This window comes from Arachis hypogaea, chromosome 3, assembly GCF_003086295.3.
Source record: "Arachis hypogaea cultivar Tifrunner chromosome 3, arahy.Tifrunner.gnm2.J5K5, whole genome shotgun sequence".
Taxonomy (NCBI): domain Eukaryota; kingdom Viridiplantae; phylum Streptophyta; class Magnoliopsida; order Fabales; family Fabaceae; genus Arachis; species Arachis hypogaea.
The window spans coordinates 2,629,702-2,643,642 of NC_092038.1; the positions used below are offsets into that span (position 1 = coordinate 2,629,702).

The window sequence follows — 13,941 nt, forward strand, 5'->3', positions numbered from 1 at the left end:
CGTTACATACACCAAATATTCAAATTCTAAGTGCTATATATACAACTAGTTTAGGAGCAATATCGCATTAAGAAGCTTATTAGCAACCTAAGGTAACATTTAATTAAATAAAAAAATGCCGATTTCTAGAATCGCCATTGGAAATGCTTCAGAGTTCAGCCAAGCTGATGCACTTAAGGCTGCGCTTGCAGAGTTCATCTCCATGCTTATCTTTGTCTTTGCTGGGGAAGGCTCTGGCATGGCTTATAGTAAGCTCTAACAATCTTCACATAAATAATATTACAAGTGTTTCCTAATAAATTTTTAGAAAAAAAAAAGACATAAATAGTTATATTTTTAATTTAGATTTTTTTTAATGGTTAACAAAATATCAAATTCTAAATTTTCAATTATAATAATTTTGTTGGTGGAAACTCACGTGCAACCAACTTTACCTGAAATTAATAACTAAGAGTTATTAGATGAAAATTTAGTCAAATCAATCAAACTATTTAACAACTTGACGTGAAGTTGACTGCACCTGAGTTTTGACTAATTCTAATACTAATTTAATGGGTGGATGTTTGGTTTTGACAGACAAGCTGACGAACAATGGTGCAGCAACACCAGCTGGTGTAGTGGCGGCTTCTCTGTCCCATGCCTTTGCACTTTTCGTGGCGGTTTCCGTCGGTGCTAACATCTCCGGTGGCCATGTCAACCCTGCCGTCACATTTGGCGCCTTTGTCGGTGGCCACATTACCCTCCTTAGAAGCATTTTGTACTGGATTGCTCAGTTGCTTGGCTCCATTGTTGCTTGCTTGCTCCTTAAATTCGCCACTGGTGGATTGGTAAGAAGAAAACTGTTATTTGATAAAAAGTGCATTGGTTATTGGATAACTAAATTTAAGGAAACCTTTTATTCATGTTATTGCAGGAAACATCTGCATTTGCACTTTCATCTGGGGTTGGAGCAGCAAATGCATTAGTTTTTGAGATAGTGATGACTTTTGGGTTGGTGTACACGGTTTATGCAACTGCAGTGGACCCAAAGAAGGGTGACATTGGAATAATTGCACCAATTGCAATTGGCTTCATTGTTGGTGCAAACATCTTGGCTGGTGGTGCCTTTGATGGTGCATCCATGAACCCAGCAGTGTCATTTGGGCCTGCTGTAGTTAGCTGGACCTGGGCCAACCATTGGGTCTATTGGGTTGGCCCATTTATTGGTGCAGGAATTGCTGCACTTGTCTATGAGCTTTTCTTCATCAACCAAAACACTCATGAGCAGCTTCCAACCACAGATTATTGAAAGACCTGAACTCCTGATGAAGGGTAAAACAGTAAAACCACACACTTGAGTTTATTTTTTAAAAAGTGTGGTGGATGCTTTGTTTGGCTTCCCATATATGGGTGTTTGATCTCTGTTGTTTTTGTTTGTACCTTGTAATATTTCCTTTTTCTCAAGATGTTGTTGATTCCTGTTTACTACTTTGCAATGTTCTGTAAGAAAATATCAATTTAGTCAAACTCTACACTATTTACATATGATCAACTTAAAGAGAAAAACCATTAATCTTGATACTAAAATCATTGGATAAAAACCATTAATCTTGACACTAAAATCTGTAGTTTAACAAGCAACAACATACACATTCTTCCAAAGGAGTGAACTAGTTTGAACAAGCTAACTTTCAAAGCTATTTTATTGAATATGTCAATAACTCAATATGAATCCACAAAAGGTAGAAATCAGCAGAGTTTACAGAACTACACATTCTCTAGCATGCAAGAACTGCATTAGCTAGTATCATTACAATGTCAGTAAGTCAGAAAAAGAATCGTATATGCAAATACAAATCAGTGTCTGCAGCGCCCCCATTAAAGAAAGTTATTATCTCAGCTTGATTGAAACTAAACTATGTGTGTATATCAGTATATGGAACTAATAATACATATTCAGAAGTTCAACAAGGTGTCAATAACAACCAAGATCAATGGCTCCTCACGCTCTTTTCTTATCTTGGAACTTAAAAGAGTTTTGAACGTCGCTGCTTGAACAAATGCAGATAAAGTTTGAGCCAAAGGAATGGAAAAATGATAAGTACAACCTGATTCAAAGAAATGGATCATAAATTAACACTTCACGAAGATAATTACGAACAAAATATATTTAGCAAGGAATAAGTCAGGCCATTTATCATATAACCACTTTCTAATTTCTATTTAATGCAAATTAAAGTACCAGCTCCATTTAGAGTAGATAATTCTTGACATATCTAAACAAATGAAAAACATACCTTTAAAAAATCACAGTGGCTAAATGGGAGGCCTGAAAATGCAGAAAGTAACGTACAGGAGAGGAGAAGACAGCCGCAGTGTCACTAAGCCACCACGCAGGTTACTTCGGTGAGAGCTCAGAGCAGAAGGATAGTCGAGAGTAAGAGAAAGCACTTAGGTTCTCCCACTAAAGTATAATAATAAATTGCTTGACAATAAAGAAATACACATTTTGACCGATCTCACGTTAAGGTGGAAGAATCACTCAATGCAATTTACACTGCATCACTACCTCTTTCTTCTAGTTTCAACCGTCATCACCACTTCCTCCTTCTAATCACTTCTTTCACATCCTTTTATTTCATTAATAGAATTGTCTTCATCTCCTAATCCTTCTATTCCCAATAATGTTTTTTCTTGAAAATTTAGCAAGGTTATATTTCTCACCTCTTTTGTTACCATCACCGCCACCACCACTACCACCACCAAAAATGACTTTTCAATGCTAATAATTTGTGATTGCGATGCACGCAAGACTTCTAAGAATCATTCTTTTATCGCTGTACAAATGGAGAGCTATGCAAGCAGCAGCACAGGAGCAATAATTCCAAATACACCTGTGCCATAACTAAAGTGATAAACGAACTTACAAGATTCACGGTGGGACATGATTTTGAATTTGCTGACACAGAAGCTTTAGTGGACACTGGAAGTGCTATAGTGTGGGGACTCAATAAATCCCCACAAAAACTTCTAACTTGCAAAAATACAAGTTCCTTATTGTAATGATCCACAGTGTAACTGCCTAGGTATTGATTGCAAATTATACATACTTGAAAGTGTCCATTGAAACAAGAATATATTTGGGAGGTACATTTACAGAAGACTTTCTTTTGAGTGACAAAGTTTGGATTAAAACAATAGGCACGGATACTCTCTTAGAACTAGAAAAAATCATCTTTGGCTATAACTATTGGATTGTACAATTGGGCCGAACCAGGTCCTTTTTCGTCAAACAGCTTGGTATAGAAAGATTTTCATATTTCATTTCTTCCGTAGGAAAAACAAGTATCTTAAGATTTGGTTTGCATAAAATAGAGTTCCCTAGCACGTTTCACCCTCGTATCATGGCGTCATCCATTTTATTACATTAATGTTAAGCGTGTTACCATGGAGAATGAAGAGAACTTTTCAATTGAAACTTTAAAAAGAATTATATTGTAAACACTGTCACTAAATTCATCCCTCTCTTGGTATGCCATGTTCAACATATTCAAGAGAGATTCCTACAGTGAAATTTCACTTTTTTCCAAATGTCACTGCATTTAGACTCAAATCAAGTTTTTTACATGAGAGAATTTGGATGTGTTTAGCTTTCATGAAGATAGTTGAGAAAGATATTACCTCAATCTTTGGTAATTGTAATTAAGGTTGTATATTAAATAGTATTATAAAAGTTATAATATATAATTATTTAAATTTAGTATGTATTTTATCTTATTAATTAAGTATTTTTTTTAGGTACCCTTAGATACTTTTTTAGTACTCTTAAGTACTTTGTGTATATAGATTGTTAGAATATATTTATGTTTATTAGGATAAAAGTGTCTAATACTCTTGTATAACAAAGATAACGAGATAGTCACCAAAAAAAGATAACGAGATATTTTATTTTTCAACTATGCTCTTGTATATAATTAAAAATATAACTATTCAAAAAAAAAAATATACAACAATAATAAAATATTGTGAAGTTACTCTCTTTCATAAAAATGGACTTGTATCTTTTAGTAATTTTATATAATAAAAATTTTTTTATATACTTTATTATATAATATAATCAATTTTAAGAAGATAGATTTTTATAGATGTGAATATTCTTACAAAATAAATCATATAGACTTTGAAAAATAAACTAATTTATTTGTTAATATTTTTCGGTAGATAGTAATTTATAGTGTAATTTTGAGAATTTTATTTAGTATTTTTGGAGATAATTAAAAAAAATTAAAAAAATTAATTGAAAATAAAAATTAAAAAAATACGGTATAAAAGTATAAATAAATTTTATTAATCATGATATATTAAAATGTATATTGAATAAAAAGACGTTTGTCAAAGTTAAATATAGTTTAAAATATTTTGGACAATTTATTTAAAAGATTAAAAGATAGAGTAATATTTTTTATTCTCATTCTCATTCTTGGATGCTATTTTGATAAATTAAGTTAACAAATGGCACCGGAAATTCTATATAAATAGTTAGAAAGATAAGAAAAAAAAATTGTATATCTGATTAAGTTGTGTAAAATAATACAATATAAAAAAGTATTTATAGGCTTACAAAAATCAAAATAATAAAAACGTAATATTTTATAATAAATATATATATGTTAAATAATTATAATTATACTCTAAATCTTTAATATTTTTCCTCAAATTTAAGTAAGAGCTAATTAATCCTAATTATTTGATTTGACTGGATTATAACTAATTAATTATAATAATTATTTGATTTAATTGGAATAAATAAATTCATTTTATTTTTATTCGCATTAATTTTTTATCTTATGTATTATGATTAATGGTTTTTAAAAGCATTATAATTAATCATTTATTTGATTTAATAGAGATAAATATTAAATTATTTAATCTTTTATTTGATTACATTAATTATAATTAATTAATTATATTAATTATTTGATTTAACTGAAATAAATGAATTAATTTTGTTTAATTTTTTATCTAATGTATTTTGATTAATGATTTTTAAAAGTGTTATAATTTTTATACAGCATATCTATAAGATATTTTTTATTTATTTAATTTATTTTACTAAACCAAATAATCAATTAATCATAGCTAATTTGTTATATCGATTCAACTCATTCAAACATATGTTGTTTGAGTTAATTTATTATCACATTAATATTTGAGTTGTTGTTTACCAAAAGTTTTTCATTTTTTTATTTTAAATTTCATATTTTTATTTATTATTTATATTTTTATTTTAATATCAAATCTAATATTTCTATTAATATTTTCATGTAATTTATTATCTAATAATTATATTTCCACCGTCAATTATGTAGTCATGAATATTTCTTCAATTTATTAAAAAAACGCAATTTCACTCTTTTTTTATTTTATCTATTTCTATATTTCATAACTTATTCATTATAAAAATTCATATATGCTAAAAAAAATCTCATTCTTTTTACCAATTATTTTTTTATTGGGTAAAATTTTTTGCTTCCTATGATGCACTATTTCTGCTATTTGATTTATTTTATAAACTATAAGACATTATTATTAATTATTGTACTCCATTCATCTATTTCTTTTATTTTGTTTCTATGTATTTAAGTTTTTATCATTTTTTTTTTATAAATTTTATTATTTTTATCGCATACAAGTTAATTTATCATAACTCTTCGCATATTGAATTTTTTCAATATTTACAAAGTAGAAAAAAAAAATTTTGTAACCTATGAAATGCGAAAGAGGATAAAATATTATTTTTCACAACCTGTAAAAAAAACTTAGACCTATATTTTTAAAATTAAGTCCATTTTAAAGAAATTTACATTTTTCGAAAATGATAAGCAAATTTTTCGGCCGTAATTCTAACCATTTTTTTCCCTCCTGACTAGTGATCATAAATGTTTCCCTTTTTGTGCTAAATTTAAGGAAACCTTTTATTCATGCTATTGCAGGAAACATCTGCATTTGCACTTTCATCCGGGGTTGGAGGCTTGGAGCAGCAAATGCATTAGTCTTTGAGATAGTGATGACTTTTGGGTTGGTGTACACAGTTTATGCAACTGAAGTGGACCCAAAGAAAGGTAACATTGGACTAATTGCACCAATTGCAATTGGCTTCATTGTTGGTGCAAACATCTTGGCTGGTGGTGCCTTTGATGGTGCATCCATGATTTGGGCCTGCTGTTGTTAACTGGACCTGGGCCAACCATTGGGTCTATTGGGTTGGCCCATTTATTGGTGCAGGAATTGCTGCACATGTCTCTGAGCTTTTCTTCATCAACCAAAACACTCATGAGCAGCTTCCAACCACAGATTATTGAAAGACCTGAACTCCTCCTGATGAAGGGTAAAACAGTATAACCACACACTTGGGTATATTTATCAAAAGTGTGGTGGATGGTTTGTTTGGCTTCCCATATAGGTGTTTGATCTCTGTTGTTTTTGTTTGTACCTTGGAATATTTCCTTTTTCTCAAGATGTTGATTCCTGTTTACTTTGCAATGTTCTGTAAGAAAATATCATTTCGGTCAAACTCTACACTAACATATGATCAACTGAAAAAGAAAAACCATTAATCTTGATACTAAAATCATTGGACAAAAACCATTAATCTTGACACTAAAATCTGTAGTTCAACAAGCAACAACATACACATTCTTCCAAAGGAGTGAACTAGTTTGAACAAGCTAACTTTCTAAGCTATTTTATTGAATATGTCAATAACTCAATATGAATCCACAAAAGGTAGAAATCAGCAGAGTTTACAGAACTACACATTCTCTAGCAAGCAAGAACTGCATTAGCTAGCATCATTACAATGTCAGTAAGTCAGAAAAATATTCGTATATGCAAATACAAATCAGTGTCTGCAGTGCCCTCATTAAAGAAAGTTATCATCTCAGCTTGATTGAAACGAAACTATGTGTGTATATGGAACTAATAATACAAATTCAGAAGTTCAACAAGGTGTCAATAACAATCAAGATCAATGGCTCCTCACGCTCTTTTCTTATCTTGGCGCTTAAAGAGTTTTGAACGCCGCTGCCTGAACAAATGCAGATAAAGTTTGAGCCAAAGGAATGGATAAATGATAAGTACAACCTGATTCAAAGAAATGAAGCATAAATTAACACTTCACAAAGATAATTATGAACGAAATATATATAGCAAAGTATAAGTCGGACCATTTATATATAACCACTCTTTCTAATTTCTATTTAATGCAAATTAAAATACCAGCTCCATTTATAGGAAACATATCATAGCAGTTACCTTTGTATTTTTTTTTCTTTTTTTCTTCCTTCTTTTGAAGGGATAATAGCCATAACTAAACTAGCTACAAGAATAGATCATTGTTGAAATATCTAAACAAAATGTTAAACATACCTTAAGGAAATCATAGTAGCTAAATGGGAGGCCTGAAAAGGTTTCCGAATAGAGGTTCTTCTTCTTTACAATTGGAAGTGCCTGGTACATGATCCAAACTGCATGATATTCACTGATCAGTTGCAATACTTAATATAATGAAAAGAAAGAAAAGAAAGAAAAGAAAACAGTTTGACATTACAATATGAAAGGAAAGGGTGAATTTTAAAGTCAACCAGAAACAAAATTCAGAAAACCAGATAGCCATATAATATGTAAACTCACTTTCACCAGGACCTACTCCCAAAGGATACAGCACAATAAACGCAGTGTACCTAATTAAAGGATAAAACAAGTCAAGCTTAGACTTGAGAAAAAGTTGAAATGTATTGTGCTAATAACAGAACACTTTAAACTCAGATTTCAGTTAATTTATGTGACAGTCTGAGAAATTGTGATAAAATAGAAGAATCACCTGAGATAGGTTATCCAATAAGGGCAATTTCCAATGCAGCTAAAAGCATAATGTGAGTATCTAATGACCTGCATCTCCAAAGATTTTTGCAGCACAATCATCTTTCTTATTAATAAATCTTATTAGGAAAATGGCCATGTCATGCATGTGCATAGATAACACACTATGTGCATCAGAACTTGGTAATGTTTTTGTAACTTATGACTGTTCACATTGCAAGGTCATGCTAGAAAATTAAATGAAACCAAACCAAGCCAAACCAAACCAATCCAATCCAATCCATAGAATAATTAAAAATCAAATCACCTCGCTTATGCTCCATGCGAAAAAGGTGATAAAAACTGAAGGTAACTGCTGGACCTGCAGAAAGCATAATTTGCACAAAAGCTACATTACAATGAACAAGTTTTTTTTTTTCACCAAAATCTAAACCAAACATGATATTATTAAGTGTATGGTGAAAGAGAAGAAAGTGAAGAACCTCATCAAGTTTGCTAACAATAGCAAGCAGAAAATGTGTCCTCCCTCCCCATTGCATGAGAGGAAGCAATGCTCCACTTGGCACAAGCCCTGAAAAGTTACACAATTTAATTTCTGCATTGCAATGTAAATGTTGATAAAATGAAATTGGTTGCAAGGAATGTGATTTTGATTTTCGAGTGTAGAGTAAAACCCACCAATGGCTCCATGTATAACTTCCAAGAATGCAGCACATTGCAGAAAACCTAAATTGCATTGTTACGCTAAGAAATTAACCCTAAATAAATTCAGAAACACTAGTAAAATTGGATCTGTATACAGTTAAGATAGTAATTATGAATAAGCAGTGCTGAATTGCTCATGACTAGGGTTTTAAAGGAACGTGGGAAGGGTAGTTTGGGAATATAAAACTGACTTATCAATTTTCCAGCGGAGGAGTAAGCTCCGGCGACAGAAGAAGTGGATAGGAGGTTGCACAAAATCTGAAATGACGAAACAGCCCTGTGGAGGGAACATAGTGGGAGCAATGAACAAAGGGACAAAAAGGGAATTGAGAATTATGAAAGTGAATGAAGGAGTAATGAAGTTACCAGCCAATTGCCTGAAGAGAGTTGTAAGAGAGGAGATACAGTTTTGATAAGCCACCCATTCTTCCTCTTTTGCTATTCCTTTCTCTGCGCCTCATAAACAGTGCCACATACTCAAGAAAATGAAATATTTAATTTTTTTTATAAAATGAACAAATATCATTTTCTTGGAATTAAATATGTCCAGAGTTGTGGTAACTGTTAAGTAAAAAGAGTTACTATAACTAGAAATAGTTAGTTAAGTTCGTTAAGGGTGTGGTCAACTATTAGTTTGTTACGTGTGTCTAACTCCAAAGTCCAACCCATGTAATATTTTTACTTTTGGAATTTGGATCAGAAATTATTTTCAAATATATAACTGTTAATAAAACAAGAGGGTCAAAATAAATTTTATATATGGATTTAAATTTGATCATTTTATTTTAAAGCACCACTGCAAAATTTGTTTCTGAAATCATGATTAAAGGATCAAAAGAAGAAAAACTCAATTAAAAGCACACCGGTATTTTCAAAAACATGTGTGAAGTGTGATGTATGCCATTCATTGCAGTCCCTCACAGATAGAATTGCATTACCTGCAGTGGAGGGAGACTCCGTCAGCACCATTAGGGAGATGGACCAATAACCTTGGGCCTAATCTATGGCCCATCTTATCTTAATTGGTCACACAATAACTTAATGAAAAAGTCTAACTTAATTACTTTAATTCATACTAGAGTATGGCCCGCGCTGCGCGCGAGTCATGTAGTTAATTTATTTAAAAAGATTTAAGTGTATTGATACATTAATAAATTAATACTTTTAATTATTAATTTTAATTAAAAAAATCTATAATATATAAATTAAAAATAGCAGTTAAAATTATTAGTATACTAATGATTTAGATATGTTTAAAAACTTTTTAATTTATTTTATTATAGTAATGTATATAAATAGTTAATTTATCAAAAAAATAATATATATATTGATTAAAAAAATTTGTTAAACATATGAGTGATTAAAAAGATAAATATATAAAATGTAAAATAGTTAATATCTTTTAAGATTTTAAGTAATATTATTAATTTACACTTTTGTTATTTAGTTAGTAATATTTAGAATACATTTTAACTAAATATGTAAAAAAAATCTAATAATATGTGTTTTAAGTATCAGTAATTAAAAAATATCAACATTTATTTATATCCGATCCAATCTTTTGTTACATTCAGTCATGTGCTTTAGTTTGGGCCTGATCAATTTAAAATATTAAATGTATCAAAATGTCAGATTAATTCAAGAGTAAAATTTTAAAGAAAGACTAATTGATGTAATAAAAATAATTAAATTTGACTAAAAAAACTCTATTGAAGCCACCTAATATGATACGTGTTGATCACTTAAGAAACTAAAATACACGTGTTTGTATACACACTAAACACAATTCTTTAATTAAAATTTGATGGCACATATGTATCCATTTAATATCTGTGCATATAAAAATTAGAGTATCAAACTCCACCTTTACCAAATCACCAACATTTAATAGCCATATCTTCGCACACTTAAAGTGGGCAATTTGCATTGAATTCTATTGAATCTCTACAACTTCTGATAATACTTTTCTATTCTGTATTAGAAAATGGTCTCAATCCATTTTTCTATTCGAACAAAAATGTATGAAGTTTGTCGCTGAATGAATTTGTTGTTGTGGAGTGGATACGGTTATCTACAAAAAATTTTCTTCTGCATTCCACCATCAACGACAGAAGTGGTTTGCAAATGAAAAATAGAAGGCTAAAGTCTGAAAATTTATTTGTCAGAATTTATAATTTTGTTTTAATAAAGTTTGTTATACTCTTTTGTTCAATTGAATTATTTTTTATTTTTTAGGTAGCTCTTCATGCCAATATACATGATAATGCTGGTGAATGGGAGCAAAATAAAGATGAGTATTTTTATTCTCAAAGTTTATTAGTGAAAATGATTTTTATTTTTTTAATTAAGTTCCAACCGTTGAGATTTTTTTTCATAACAATCGAATTAAAATTTGATATGACTAAGCAATTAGTTGTTGATAAATAAGTGCATAAAGGTTGATAGAGGATTTCAATTTCTATAGTATAACTAAATAAATATTTCTCTTTTGATGCATGTCAAAGAAAAGACTAATGACAAAGAAGTCTCTCTTTAATTGATTCTAATTTGATATAACAATTATCAGAATATTGTTCTATGTGAACTAAGGACTAATCTTAATTATCAAGTAAGAAACTCTCATCATAATATATGATTGAGTTGGATAAATACAAATTTAATTGTAATTCACATTCTTGATGGATTTTATTTTTACTTCTTTTTTACACTTTTCTTGTTGCTAATGATTTAGTGCCCGCGCTATGCGCGGTTTATGTATTTAACTATTCATCGTATTATATAATTGAATTATTATATATATAAATATATAAATAAATTGTGAAATGGAATGATATGATTTAATAAGAATAAATTTTAAAAACAATGACTCAAAATTGACTCCAAATTAAATATTATTTCGTATAAGTTAATAATTGGTATAATGTATACATTAAAATATTCGTTAGATCGATGATTTCGATTCATAGAAAATTCATTCAAGTAAATGGTCTAATTTATATAAAGTATATTAATAAAATAATTAACAATTTGAAAATATTAGTTAACGTTATTGCACATGTATCATTTGAAAAAAAAATTAAAGGACAGTAGATTTTTGTATTTGAAATAATTTTAATATTTAATAAGAAATAATTATTCAAAAGAATTATAAGCTTTTTGTTACGTCAACTAAAAAAAAATAATTTTTAAGTTGATATATTTTAATAAGAGTAAAAAGTATTTTTTATTTTTAAAATTTTTTAAAAGTTAATCAAATATTTAAAATTTTAATTTATTTTAATTTTATCTTAAAAGTATAGACTTGACAATTAAAATTTTTAAAAAAATTATGATCTATCCAATAATAATATATGACAACCATATTTGATTAACTTGTGTTAAGAATTATTTTTGTTAACTTTTTGTTAAATTAGTTCAAAATTTAATAAAAAAATAGTAATTAAGAATATATTTAATGTAAATTAAAAATTGTTGAGATAAAAATAAATTAAAATAAAATAAAATCTTTTTAAAAAAATTTACATATTTTAAAAATAAAAAATATATTTTAATTTTTTTAATTTATTTTTTTTGTTTGATAACTATATTATAACTTTCTAATAATTGGTCAACTAAATATTTAAATTTATTATAATACTATATATACTAATTGAATTAGAGAAGATCATAACTCCCGCTTAAAAATCATTTTCAAACTTATTGTCATGAATAAAATATTTTAATAATAATAAAAAAACGTATCTTTCTCTTTTCCACTCCCACTTGTATATACAGATATACACACATTTACTATTACTACCATTCAAATTTAAATTGGCACCTAACTTTTCACCAATCAAGAAAAAGATGCAACTTTTAATAGGTTAGAATATTAAACAGTCAGGAGAGTTGGGAACTTGGGATGCTCAAGAGTTAGAAAGCTGGATCAGATCAGGAACTATAGTTCTTGAGTCTTAGTGGATTTAGATCAGAAGTTCTCCTCACTAATTACACGCATTAAGAAAAATCAAGAGAAATATATCACTTTCTTGTCACCAGTGGTCTTCTCCTTCTTGGAGTTGTTGACCTTGTCAAGGAAAGGATTACCGTTGATGGTGTTGACGGTGCTAATAACGGTGCAGCTGATGATGCAATTTCTACAATTCTTTTACCATGCCATCCGCCATAATTCTACAGGAGATTTGTAGCTTACCCCATGAGCAGCCATCTGAAATATAAAGGTACTTATGAGATCTGATTTGAGAGTCTCCGATTATAAGAGCGTTCTATTTCTAATAATAACAGGTGTATCTTTTTTTCGGAGATCACCAAATTATATTATTTTTGTTTTTGATTTTTCAAATTGGGTTTCTGTTGAATAGATTTAGTTTTACACATGTTGGTTTTCACTAACATAGTTTATCTGATGCAGAGATATTGCAGATTTATAGATCATACTGGTGAATTTGACGGGTTGGTTATGGGATTTGCGTCGATCTACTTCTTCACCAGATTATAAGTAAGTTAGTGAGATTCTCAAAATGTGCCTGCATAACTTGATCTGTTTAAATTAATAGATTATGCCTCCATCTTTAAATTTAACAAATTAAATTAAATCTATTGTTAATGTTTCTGTAAATTTTATATAATTTTTTTTGACTTTTATTACGTGTTTCCCTCTTAATTTGTGTGGAGAGTCCTGCTCCTGACAATGGTGGATAGGATGATATTTAGATGAAAATTGGCAAGATTGTAGATAAAGTTTTGTTAACAAAGTGGTGACCACTCATGACAGAAGCTTCATACTATGAGGTAATTAAAAAAGTAAACAATATAAGAACATGATGTTTTTTTGTGAGTATAGTTGATAGTTTTTATTACAATTGTATGATTATATGTTTATTGATTTGCCTTTTTATCTGTTATACATGATAATGGCAGTTGGCTTAATTGTTTTGCATACTTTTATCTATTTGCCTTTTTATATGCTTCTATGTTTCTATTTAGCTTCATCCAATTTGTGAAATCTCATATGTTCGAACAACTGATAATGTAAGAGATTTTTTAGGGATATTGCTTCCATGTAAAATAATACAATTTTACATAGAGATGGTTTTGTAATGATATTTTGCCAAAACTTATCATCTGGATAAATTTATTGTAACTTTGAAGTGTAAATAATCACTTTTAAATTTGAAATGTTTATTTATCATATTTATAAATGTTGATATTTAAATAGTCATTGCTTGTTTTAAGGTAGATGATTTTTAAATAAATTGATTTCAGCCAACTAATCAATGCAACTCGCTGGATAACGATTCTATTGCTAATTCTCTTTAGATGTTGTTACATCCATGTGTGAGTGTATTTTTTAGGCCTAATTGAAATTTTCTTTGC

The 13,941-nt window shown here is 29.1% G+C and overlaps 3 protein-coding genes across 6 annotated transcripts; 2 read left to right on the forward strand and 1 right to left on the reverse strand.

The window, feature by feature from the left end:
- Window positions 1-1,506, forward strand: LOC112787018 (aquaporin TIP1-2). The gene is made up of 3 exons (XM_025830336.3): window positions 1-248; window positions 577-827; window positions 914-1,506. Exons 1-3 carry the CDS (start codon window positions 116-118, stop codon window positions 1,286-1,288), a joined length of 759 nt encoding a protein of 252 aa, XP_025686121.1. The 5' UTR covers window positions 1-115; the 3' UTR covers window positions 1,289-1,506.
- A 4,348-nt stretch (window positions 1,507-5,854) lies between these two features.
- Window positions 5,855-6,341, forward strand: LOC140181344 (probable aquaporin TIP1-2). Its single transcript, XM_072224885.1, has 3 exons — window positions 5,855-5,876; window positions 5,973-6,179; window positions 6,265-6,341. Exons 1-3 carry the CDS (start codon window positions 5,855-5,857, stop codon window positions 6,339-6,341), a joined length of 306 nt encoding a protein of 101 aa, XP_072080986.1.
- A 356-nt stretch (window positions 6,342-6,697) lies between these two features.
- On the reverse strand, window positions 6,698-9,460 carry LOC112787034 (uncharacterized). 4 transcript variants are annotated; one of them, XM_025830337.3, is made up of 9 exons: window positions 8,932-9,460; window positions 8,757-8,842; window positions 8,539-8,586; window positions 8,343-8,431; window positions 8,168-8,221; window positions 7,862-7,929; window positions 7,672-7,721; window positions 7,408-7,505; window positions 6,698-7,122 (listed from the first exon to the last, which is right to left on the reverse strand). In XM_025830337.3, exons 1-9 carry the CDS (start codon window positions 9,024-9,026, stop codon window positions 7,018-7,020), a joined length of 693 nt encoding a protein of 230 aa, XP_025686122.1. In that variant the 5' UTR covers window positions 9,027-9,460; the 3' UTR covers window positions 6,698-7,017. The 4 variants fall into 4 exon arrangements, with proteins under 4 accessions (XP_025686122.1, XP_025686124.1, XP_025686125.1 ...); XM_025830339.3 differs by having other exon boundaries at window positions 6,698-7,066; window positions 8,932-9,250; XM_025830340.3 differs by lacking the exon at window positions 8,539-8,586 and having other exon boundaries at window positions 6,698-7,066; window positions 8,932-9,249.
- Between the last annotated feature and the right edge of the window lie 4,481 nt (window positions 9,461-13,941).

What these genes read in the sequence shown, in the direction of transcription:
- LOC112787018 (XM_025830336.3), top strand. Translation starts at nt 116, where the DNA reads ATGCCGATTTCTAGAATCGCCATTGGAAATGCTTCAGAGTTCAGCCAA. An exon ending in AGGCTCTGGCATGGCTTATA is followed by an intron (nt 249 to 576) that starts GTAAGCTCTAAC and finishes TGGTTTTGACAG; the next exon opens with ACAAGCTGACGAACAATGGT. An exon ending in AATTCGCCACTGGTGGATTG is followed by an intron (nt 828 to 913) that starts GTAAGAAGAAAA and finishes ATGTTATTGCAG; the next exon opens with GAAACATCTGCATTTGCACT.
- LOC140181344 (XM_072224885.1), top strand. Translation starts at nt 5,855, where the DNA reads ATGATAAGCAAATTTTTCGGCC. An exon ending in GATAAGCAAATTTTTCGGCC is followed by an intron (nt 5,877 to 5,972) that starts GTAATTCTAACC and finishes ATGCTATTGCAG; the next exon opens with GAAACATCTGCATTTGCACT. An exon ending in GGCTGGTGGTGCCTTTGATG is followed by an intron (nt 6,180 to 6,264) that starts GTGCATCCATGA and finishes TTATTGGTGCAG; the next exon opens with GAATTGCTGCACATGTCTCT.
- LOC112787034 (XM_025830337.3), bottom strand. Translation starts at nt 9,026, where the DNA reads ATGAGGCGCAGAGAAAGGAATAGCAAAAGAGGAAGAATGGGTGGCTTA. An exon ending in TCGCATGGAGCATAAGCGAG is followed by an intron (nt 7,930 to 8,167) that starts GTGATTTGATTT and finishes TTGGAGATGCAG; the next exon opens with GTCATTAGATACTCACATTA. An exon ending in GCTACTATGATTTCCTTAAG is followed by an intron (nt 7,123 to 7,407) that starts GTATGTTTAACA and finishes TCTTTGAATCAG; the next exon opens with GTTGTACTTATCATTTATCC.